This window comes from Lethenteron reissneri, chromosome 6 (genome assembly GCF_015708825.2).
Source record: "Lethenteron reissneri isolate LAM-NWPU_2019-01 chromosome 6, ASM1570882v1, whole genome shotgun sequence".
Lineage (NCBI taxonomy): Eukaryota > Metazoa > Chordata > Hyperoartia > Petromyzontiformes > Petromyzontidae > Lethenteron > Lethenteron reissneri.
In genome coordinates this window covers 3,019,210-3,030,251 of record NC_083784.1, presented here as the reverse complement: position 1 = coordinate 3,030,251, position 11,042 = coordinate 3,019,210, and the positions used below count along the sequence as shown (strand labels likewise).

The window sequence follows — 11,042 nt, the reverse complement described above, 5'->3', positions numbered from 1 at the left end:
CCGCAAATATGCCCGACTGGGCAGGCACAAGCCGGCGTGAGTAGGTTAAACGTTGAGTTTTAGAAGGGCACCACGGGGTGACCAGCCCCACCCCTCCCATTTTTGGATGCACGACGGACACAATCCCGTGGGCTGGTGTAATCAGGAGGTTCCTACCAGTAAAATGTTTCTACACCATTTTCTTTGGGTCTTTCGGTAAAGTCACGTAGTTTCAAAGAAAATAAAAAAAAATAACAAACTACGTTTCGATCACAACACAAGCGTGATGATGAACGCTTGTTGCGATCGAAACGTAGTTTATTTTCTTTGAACCTATCTGTGACTTTACCGAAAGACTTAAAGAATATTAATTATTGCAGTCAAAAAAGCTTTTTAAGTCAAGATACAACACCATTGTCGAGTCCTTGCTTCTAATAGTAACAATCAAAAATCTGAACTATTCTATTTTGGGTTGCCCCCCAGTATTTCTGGTTGAAATTAGTTCCAGCCTGGATCTCCAAAAGTTTGTATTCGGCTGTTTTAAAGTCAAACTATTAAATGATTTCTCAATTTACGTTTTTTTTATTGATGCAAAACCAACAATCATACATATCCATGACAATAATAAAACTGGCAACACACCAATCGAGCTCCCTGCCCAATTTGAATAAACATAAGTGGAATAAATGTTTTGATGCCTCCGATGGCTAAATTATGGTGTGCTAATAACAAACGTACATCTGCAATCTACCACCTACACTAGCCATATTTGCCCATGAGTTGTAAGAGTTGGGTGGGTGGGTAAACGTTAAGTCGGGGTTTAAATAACAATACGAGGCAAATGTTTGTGAAACACGCACACACAACATTTATTACAGATCAATGGCAACTAAAATAAACTACAGTCACCAGTCTTACAAGCAGCGGCAAAAACAGTACAAGGGTGAAAAAACCGCCAAATTTATTGGGACAACTCTTGGCAAAAAATGTAATGGCCTCCCATCAACCCCCGAAAACGGGGATGAACTCTTTTCTTTGCCAAAATAAAACCTTGCGAGCTCCGTCCCTTCCCGCAGCAGTTGTTTTTATCTGCAGCGATCAAACGTAACTCGCCGCTCCACCTTGGACCCAGAAGAGGAACTTCATGCACACATTTGGACATGTATTTTTTTTTATCAGGGCTATCGGACAAGGCAACTCATTTTCTAGTCGGACAGCACACTGCTGCTGGGGGGGGTGGGGGGCAATGAGGGACAGAGAGGAGGGGGGAGCCACAGTTTGTGCAGGCAAAAGGGGTTCAGGCTTTCGTGTCTACGTCAGCAACGCCAGGTTCGGTATCTTCGTCATTGTAAATGTTCTCCGCCTGCGAAAAAGCACAAAGGGGTGGAACGTCGTGTCGTCATTCAAGTGCTCGAACAGCCACCACCTTCCGCTTGCCAACTTTCGATAATAAAAAATCGTGATGGTCACACTGTTTATTTAACCGACTCAATTGTTAATAACACTGCTCTAAAAAAAAGCAAGATGTCAATATGATAAGCGGCATTTCGGTCAATGCCTAAGAGATAATTTATTATATACATTCCTTTCAAGTAATTGATGTTTTTTGTTTATTATTTTTACTTGTGTACCATTGGTAATGCAATCACACAGTGTTAATAAAACATTTTCACAACCAACTCATCTCAATTCCCATAGCATAGGTGGCAATCCTAATCGAGAAAAATCTCAAGTTGAACATATTTCTTTATATAAATATGAAAACTGCTGGTCAATCGGAATAAAATGCACTCGGCTTATAGGAAGCTTTTTTATGAACAGAGTAACAGTTTTATAAAAGTACTGTTTTTTTCATTTGGACAAAATATACGGACTTAAAAATATCAATGACATTACCACTGTCAGCTATGAAGCAAATGTGACTTAAAGCCTATGATACACCGGGTGAACTTTAGGGCAATTGTCAGATGGTAATGCATTTACTATGAGCATCAGTGGTCACTTGGTAGGGCGCTGACAAGTGACGGAGTTCTGCCTCGCCAATAAAAAACGCTTTACTCAAAAAGCGTCTCATGCAGGATGACTGGTCCAGAGAGCAAAACCTCAGGTAGTCATGGGATATATTATGTAATTTGAACTTGCAATTATAGCGGAGCAGAGGTCAGATTTGCCCATATTTCGGCAACATTTTTCCAATTTAAAATTGTCGTAGTGTACACACTATGGCCCATGAGGGAACTTAAGGGCGACTCACCATTTGCCACACTTGCATGATGTTGTCCTCGGAGACGGAGCATATGACCCACGGTTCATTGGGGTTCCAGGAGAAATCTGAGATCTTGGCCGTGTGTCCACCGTGGACAAACTGAACAGCGCACGGGGGATGCACAGTACTCGCGTTTAGCTGGAGCAAACCTTGCACACTTCACAAATCTCACGGCACACCGATTTGCACGCAAGGCAGTGTGTGTCACACGCAAGGCAGTGTGTGACGCTCCAGGCCTGGAGTTGTCATTCGGACTGTCTTCTCGACGGGCCTGTTCTTCACCTGAGGACGGATGCTTGCGTTGTGGCCGAGGCGTCGTGGGAATTGTTTTGTTGGGTTTTATTTTTGTTGTTTTGTTATTTCCATTCTGCGTGACTTTACCGAAAGAACCAAGAAGATGAATCCCTGCAGTCACGAAAGCTTTAAATCGAAATTTAAGGTCGTACCTCTTGGGACTTCTCTCCACTTGATACAGATTTTTTGCAGTGACAGTTTCACCTGAGGACGGAAGCTTGTGTTGCCTCCGAAACGTCGTGATTTTATTGTTTTTATTTTTTATTAATTTTAATTTCATTTTTTACCTACGTGATTTTACCGAAAGAACTAAGAGTATGTGACCAACAAGCTTTAAATACGTACCAGCAGCTCCGGAGGACCGTCTTCAACATCCTCAGCAGCCTGCTCCTCTCCAATTTTACTGTTGAGGACATTGTAAGGTGGGTTTTAATAAAGGTACAGCCCTGCAATTACTTGTTAACAACACGACTGACAGGACAGGCCTCTACTGCTCGAGGGAGCTCCACAGTACCTCTACGGGCTATATGGCTTACTCATACATGCTCGCCAGACATCACGGAAGAGGTGTCAGTACCAACACACTACCCTGCCACATGCAACCTGCTGACTGTGCTGTACCCATTTATACTGTTGGGCGAACAGAGGCGCCGGAGAGGGGGGATAGAAAAAAATGACCACCATTTCAACTGTCTTGCCGAGAGATGGATTTGAACCGGCACTGTGTGGGCAAATTACACCACAGCAGCATACCTCTTTTCAAAAACATCTCACAAATAAAAATGTAATTGTCCAATTCGAAGATATGTACATTGTGTGTCCATAAAAGTAGATTTGGTACGTAAAAATACAAATCCATTACAATGAAAATGGATCTATTGCAATGAAAATTAAAACAGAAACTATTCCACTTTGATGAAAATAAATCCAACGCAAAAAAGCAAATCCACTGGGATTGTTGGCACCTGAGGTCCCAGACGTTGAGTCTGCGGTCTGTGCCGCTCGAAGCCAAGATGGTCTCGTTGTGAGGCGACCACTGCACCTGTAGACAGAGTGGGGACGACGGCATCACAAAGAACATACGGCGCGCACACACACACCAACACGCACGTGTGTTTGCTTACATTTGGGCCCCAACCCTGTGTGCATGCATCACGATACGTCACTGCTCCCTGCACCAGTTACCGCTCTCCGCACCTGGAAGATTTCGTCACGGTGCGACTCAAAGGAGTGAAGTTTCAATTTCAGGTTCCGGAGATCCCACAGAGCCACGGTCTGATGAAAGAATTCAAAATGATCATGTCAAATGCAAGTAAACCGTAAGCAAAATGTTTAAACCAAACATACCACATCGCTTCAATAGAACTCTACACCAGTAATTAAATGTTTAATGTTGTCTAAGTGTACAACATTTGATCACTCCAGTGCTGTTTAATGGCCTCCCCAAATCATACGGGTCGTGGAGACGTTTGCACAATACTTCACCACACTGCTTCCTATGGATTGGTGAAGATGGGCAGTATTGAATTAATCATTGCAACAATGGATTTTTTTCCCACCTACTACCAAAGGCCCGCAGCATATAGAAAAATGTGTGGTTAGCGGTCACCCATTTAAGCACCATCCAGGCTCAACCTTTCCTAGTTGTTTTCTGTTTGTTGCGGTTGCACCCGATTCAAGAGCCGAATGGCTCACAGGACTATACCTAATAAATGAACTTGAACTAGTTACCCGGATTGAATGAGATCGGGTACGTTGCGGGTACTTTGGTCATGTGCATTTAAAGCGTTAGAGCTTAAATTCAAAACAATGAACCCCAAAGATCATAAAGCATTTTAGAACAAAAAAACAAGTTGCAGTGCTAGCACAAATCAACTTAAGCCAAAGGTGGATTGGAAAAATTAATTGTGGAATGGAGCGATATAAATTGCCACGCGAGCATGGGAAGAGAGACGACGAGAGGGAGCCCGAGACCGCACCTGATCGGCGGAGCCAGTGGCGAGGATGAACTCGCTGTAGGGGTTGAAGGAGAGGCAATTGACCTCGGCCGTGTGTGCGTCCACCGAGTGGCTCGGCTTGGACGTGTTGTTAGACCGTGTGTCCCAGCTGTTCGTGCCACGCACGAACACACACATGCGGCAAAAACACAAGATCGAATTAAGAATAAAGTCTAAACAATCAATTATGTAAGCAAGCAATTACTCTACTGATTATAGCTCCCATTACTCGACCAACTGCATAACACAAAAATTGTTTAAAGAAAGTCCACCACCGAGTAGTGGAGAAAAATCATGGCAGCTCTAAAATGGACCTCATAGGAGGAGTTTCTGATAGCAACAAACCTTTATACTACAATTGTATTTAAAATGGATCAGCTTCACGAGTTATCGTCACAAATCCTACAGTCACAGCCGGACATAGGTAAACACAGAGCTCTAATGTATCAACGTTTCCGTACATCATGAGCTTCTGGTCGTCGGCGACGGAGCCAAACAGCGACTCGTGCAGCAGATGCCAGGAGACGTCCTCCACCACGGCCGTGTGCCCCGTGAAGATGGTCTTGGCCTCCACCACCTTGCCCTCGCGCGGCGTCCCACTGATGTCCCACAAGCACACCGTCTGCCGGGTAGAATCCTTCATTTAAATCAACTCGAGCCCTTTACGTAGCATCAAGTCAAAGCTCATTCAGACAAAATGAATTGGCTATACTGTTGAAAGTGGCTACACTGTGAGAACCAACAAGCCACGGGTTGCATAGGCTGGTTGCATGGAGAGATAACGAGGGGTGGTCATGCAGCCTGGTTGACTCAAACTAGTTGGCTAGAGTTCTGAATTAATCAATATGCGGTAGCATCCCAGGAGCACTCATGTCTGGCTCCGATGACGGGGATGAGTGCTTACGGGCCAATCCCACTTCTGCAGATTGTTTCACTTTCAAACAAAAATAATATTGAAGTTACCAATCAGCGACATCTATATAGAGCCACACCTGAACTGACCCACAAGCCGAGGTTGGGCCAACCCTGTTCTATGCTTATATACTGCGAGTGAAATTTCACTTGACAAATAGGGGGGGCGTGACCCCCATACGGTGAGCTGCGTAGCGCCAATTCGTGACGATAAAAGCTTGAGCTAAGCACAGCTCCTACATACATGGTCGTCGGACGCGCTCAGGAGGTGACCACTCAGGTTGGGGTTCCACGAGAGGCCGTAGCCCTCCTTCTGGTGGCCGCGCAAACGAAGGTCAGGGTTGCACTCTCCGCTGGGGTCTGCAACAGATGGCACGCGACCAACACAGACACCATACATACTGTTACCTCTTTCACACTGGCACATCCAAGCAAAGCTAGCGCAGGGCCAACACGGTATGGGTGGTTTTCCACCGGCTATTTGCCGTGCGTAGCTGGAACCAAACGTAATAGGCTGGCTGCATAAGACATCTTAATCTGGCTCGGGGCCAAGCAGGGCCAGGAGCGAGGGCTAATCCCAACACTGACGCCTGCTGTATATTTTGAGTTTGCGTGTTCTCCCTGTGGTCGCGTGGATTTTACTCCGGGTCCTCCGGTTTTTCCTCTCAACATTTAGAAACATGTGTTTATAGTATTTGGTCCGACACATTTCCACATATGCCACGTCGTTGAGCTGTCATTTGTGGCAATGTCGCTTCTGTAAAAGAGCTATGTAGCTCAGTGGGCATTATCTAGTATAATAAAAAAGTTTAGTTTAATGATACATCCGTGCCCCATATTGTGTTGTGCATTGTACGGACCTGGCACTGATGGGTGCTTGGTGTAGTCAAAGACGAGCACCTCGCTTGTTGGCGTCTTGGTGGCGATGATGTAGGGGTTCTGTGGCATGTACCGTGCTCGATTCACCTCCCCCTCGTGGTTTATTTTGATCTCCACCTCGATTTTTGTTCCCACGGAGCCAAAACCTCCAAACTCTACACAAAGGAGAGAAAATCTTTATTAAAAGCCACACTTAAAGATAAAATTACCACTTGTTTCATTTGGATGTCACGGAAATATGTACAAAATGTGCCAAACAACGTGAAATATAAAAAAAATCTGAAAATAAATTAAAAGGAAGGCATAGAGTTTTGCTAGTTATCACATCATGTCAATATTTGCTGAGCAAATTAACACGATCGCTATTTGCAGCGGTACTTTTTTTCGTTGCAAAATTCTTTTTTTCAGGGCTCTTAAAAAGGCGCCATAAAAGTAGCCTCTCAGATGACGATAAAGAAACTTTTACAACAGGACGAGTACGTGCGATTTTATTGCACAAGGGCAGTCTAAACTCCACGTCTTTGTTCGAACTTTGTCGGTGGAGCATACAATGTCAAATACATGCTACCGGGCATCACTTGGGCAAAAAAATGCATCACTTGATTGGTTTACTCATCTCAGGATTAGAAACAATCTCCCGGCTCTAAATGTTCCGTCAATTATACACACATTGATTTATAGATACCTCATCGATTTATAATTACCCTTTTACTTTCTTCTCAATTAGGCGATTGAAATGTTCTGAAAGCAAACCTAGACGAGTCTATCGGGAGAGCGATTAAAATGTACTACAATTAATATTTGTGGGAAACATGTAAAGACTTTTAATCAAAATGCCTCATGTTATATATCTCTAATTATTTCAGTGCAACATCAACACATAAAGCATCCTATATATTCTAATGGTGTTATCGCCCTTGTTAAAAAAGGAGAAAATTCATGTCGGAACTGCAAAGATCAGCTTTTACGGCCCCAACAAAAAACAAGCCAAATCAATGACCAAAGGTTTCAGTTTAATGTTAACCAGGGCTTTTAAGATCAAAGAACTTGTGGTGTACGACAAACCAAAGCCCAATGACACTACTCTCCTAAAAGACAAGTGCCTGTATTTAAGCCAGATGACAACCAATCTAAGTTACTTTCAGGTGAATAACTTTCAGAGGAATTACATTAATGTGAAAATGCATTGGCAGCGCAAACACAGATAACAAAATATGAATAGATCTGTCAATAACACAACCGTAATGAGGATTAAAAAATATATAAATCCCTTTTCCTACCAAGGACTATTGCCCGAAAAAAACGACGCGAAAAGTCATCGATTGTGAACATCTTTTTCTCTTTAGGGCAGCGTTATAGATGAACGTGTTCAACAATTATTCGTTTGGAGGAACTAAACCACCCGCTGAACATCGCGCGAGCTTCTCCCGAGTTGTGCCAGCGCAGGGTGTGATGCGGGCGGGGAGCTCACCCCCTTTCTCGCTGTCGTAGTGCGAGGCGTCAAACTGGGCGTCGTCGTTGGGCAGCTGCACGCTGGCGATCACCAGGTGGTTCTGCTCGTCGGATGTGTGCGTGCCGAGGATTAAGCGATGGACGCTGTAGTCCTTGCCCTCCGGCCTGTGAGCAGAGTAGACATTCATAGCAATTTCGTACATTTTGTATTCAAGCCGTTCTTATAGCACAATGCTCTCACAGTAAGAGGTTGTTATGGGTTCGATCGCGTAAATGGGGATGGCGCTCATTCAGCAGTGGACTGACAAGAGCTGTGCAACGGACTGGGGCGGTGCGCATACCGGGTGACGTCGGGAAGCCACTGGGCGGTGAGGCTCGGCCACTCGAGAGCGTGCGTCATCACCAAGTCATACAGGAACGGTGTGTTCTTCTTCCAGATTTTGTACTCCTCATTGATGACACGCTCCTCCACCGCATCGTCCATCGCCACTGTGGGGGCCAACAAGAGACAGCAAGGTACACGCAATGACACACTGTCCGTCAAGTAACAATGCATCGACACTAGCTACTATAGCATACATACATATGTTGCGTATGAAATGACGATGCTGAGACAGGTCTTCAGGTAAGGGCTTGCGCCGGTTTATTAACAAGGGTTGGTGGCTGGTGACAACTTCCACCAGAGGTAGGTGTCCTACACTCGGTCCTTCACGTGGACCCTCAGCTCTGTCTGTCCTTAGCCTCTGTTATCTCTTGGGCTCTCTCACTCGAGTCGGATCGGGGGTTCAGCCAACACCGACCCACTGAGGAAAGAGCAGCACCTTCTACAACTACAGCCGGCTTCTCTCCAGACTCCCTGAGCTCTACCCCTCTGACTGTCTCTTCAACCTCTCTCCATCCCAGGCTCCCACAACGACCCCGCTTTCGTCACAGCCCCCCCTCCTTAAGTACCCCGAGGAGACATGACGTCATCGCACCGTGCGTATGACGTCACGTCTCCATACTACTCCTCTACACATATGTAGACAAGAGATAAACGATAAATACTTGGGTTTATGATGGTAGACTAGCCAATTCAAACTAGATTCGAAGCCTTCGTGACTGCAGGAATTACTCGTTGGTTCTTTCGGTAAAGTCACGTAGAAAATAAAATGGCTAACTCAAATATGTAAACAAAACAATGCAGAAAAACTATTTAAAATTATTACAAAAGCATGTGTCATCATTATCAGGCATAATCAACCCGCAGCTGGATGATGCCCCCCCCACCAAGCCATCACTATCTCTCTGTCCTTGGATTAGCAATCCACCCAGTGTCTGGTTTCACCACTATCTCTGCGGTGGACGCTCTCCGTAATATTTTATTTCACTTGGCTGCCATTCGTCTTGACCACCAGCCATCACCGATTCTATCAACGTGTACTCCCCACGCCCAATTACTTTTCTTAAAAGTGAAAATGACATCTCAATTTAGGGCTATGTTCTTTAATCTATGAATTCCTCTTTTTGCCTCTTCGGAAAATGTTTCAGTAATTGCACAACCACCAACGACCAGCAGACACCACCACCGTCCATAAACAGCAAGTGGCACACCGCTTGTTTTTTCAATACATTTTAGCCAAATAATTAATACTCCATACTTCACCATGCTGATCAGTTGGGGGTTGGTGCCCGGGGGTGCAAGTATCGATTCATATATCATTCCCGCCAATTAACTTGTAGCCAGTTTCATAGTGCCAATGCGAGGATGCCCGAAATAAACGAATTCACGCGTAAAGAGCAACCACTTTAACTTTTCATAATTGACTTTGTGGGTCAGATCACGTAAGTAAAATGCGTGTCGTTAACCCAATTCCATCCGACGCAGCCAATTAGTAAACAATTTTGTCGTGTGAACGTGACAATTTCACACATTTTCGTTATTCAATCGGAAAGAGAAAAAAACTATAAATTATCATATCGGTCGCGAAAGCCGACGTGTTAAATATACTTAAACTTGGTTATAAGTCAATCCGCTTAAAACCAATAAGAGACAGAACCATTTGCCTTGCCTTGACTTACATAAGAGGCACCTTCGTTAGACTTAACGAGCATCTGGGTGAATTAAATTACTTCCTACCCTCACATAGCCACGGCCTTGACAGTCTTTGGTGGTCTCATATGACGAGAGAACACCGCGTGTGTGTGTGTGCGGGTCAATTACAAGAGCGTGGGTCGAGTTTGTACTTAACACACGGCCATAAACCATCACAACGCGGGAGTAGGCGGCGGGTTTTCATAGGCATTAACCCAGTGGAGGATTGATAATGACTATTCTTAGGTTTTTTCGGTAAAGTCACATAGGTAAAACATCAAAATTAATAAAAATAAATAAATTTTGATGTTTTACCTACGTGACTTTACCGAAAAAACCTAAGAATATGAATCCTTGCAGTCACGAAAGCTTCAAATCTAGAATTGATAATGACTGATGATGATAAACCACACACTACTCAAAACTACCCCGAATAAAAATATGTAGAAACCCTATCGCATTTCATCATAATCATCATCATTAGCCAAGGTCAATCCACTGCTGAATGAAGGGCCCCCTCTAGCCATTACGTATCCCGCTCAATCTTACTTATCCTTCAGTCAATGTTATATTTTAACCAGCGCATGAGCTTCTATCACATTTACAGGCGACACAGAAGCAAGCGAATTATTAATCGGACGCCGCTAAAGGTTGCGCGAATCTGTGAGGGTGGCTAACTCCACATTCCTAGGACGGGACCGCGTTCGGTCACGGAAGGCGGGCGAGCATTGACAGCCGCGCTCAAAACTCAACAACGAATCGCGAATGGCCATAAAAGCGTTGCTAACACAATTACCGATAAGACAAACGCGAAACTTTAATATTCGCGCTTTACGATTTAAATAAAAACTCTGCGCGGCGTGCGGCCTACGCGGTCAGGCTGCGCGCACTGTACCCTCACACCGCGCGCAACTTGAGGGACGGCGACGATTTTTTTCGGCAAAAAAACCACGCCGCGACATCGAAATCAATTAGAAGGAGCGACCGCGGTGCGACTGCCGGCGAGGAGACGCCGTGAGATGGCGACACGGTGAGAGGGAGGCGAGAGCCGCTTACCTTCCTTGTCCGCCATGGTCGCGGGTTCGCGGGAAAATTTCTCCTCTTTGTCCCGCCACGCGCGCGGGGCGGAAACACGCAACGCGCATGCGCACACGCACCGCGGAGGCGAGGGGGGGCTAGGGGGGAGGCG

General features: G+C 45.1%; 1 protein-coding gene across 4 annotated transcripts; it reads right to left on the bottom strand.

Annotated features, from left to right (window-relative positions):
• Positions 1 to 823: 823 nt before the first annotated feature.
• Positions 824 to 11,042, bottom strand: LOC133353710 (histone-binding protein RBBP4). 4 transcript variants are annotated; one of them, XM_061570133.1, is made up of 12 exons: positions 10,910 to 11,042; positions 8,121 to 8,268; positions 7,799 to 7,944; positions 6,309 to 6,482; positions 5,693 to 5,808; positions 4,998 to 5,173; positions 4,519 to 4,645; positions 3,725 to 3,814; positions 3,505 to 3,581; positions 2,885 to 2,942; positions 2,234 to 2,344; positions 824 to 1,342 (listed from the first exon to the last, which is right to left on the bottom strand). In XM_061570133.1, exons 1-12 carry the CDS (start codon positions 10,923 to 10,925, stop codon positions 1,277 to 1,279), a joined length of 1,305 nt encoding a protein of 434 aa, XP_061426117.1. In that variant the 5' UTR covers positions 10,926 to 11,042; the 3' UTR covers positions 824 to 1,276. The 4 variants fall into 4 exon arrangements, with proteins under 4 accessions (XP_061426117.1, XP_061426118.1, XP_061426119.1 ...); XM_061570134.1 differs by having other exon boundaries at positions 3,737 to 3,814; XM_061570135.1 differs by having other exon boundaries at positions 4,998 to 5,158.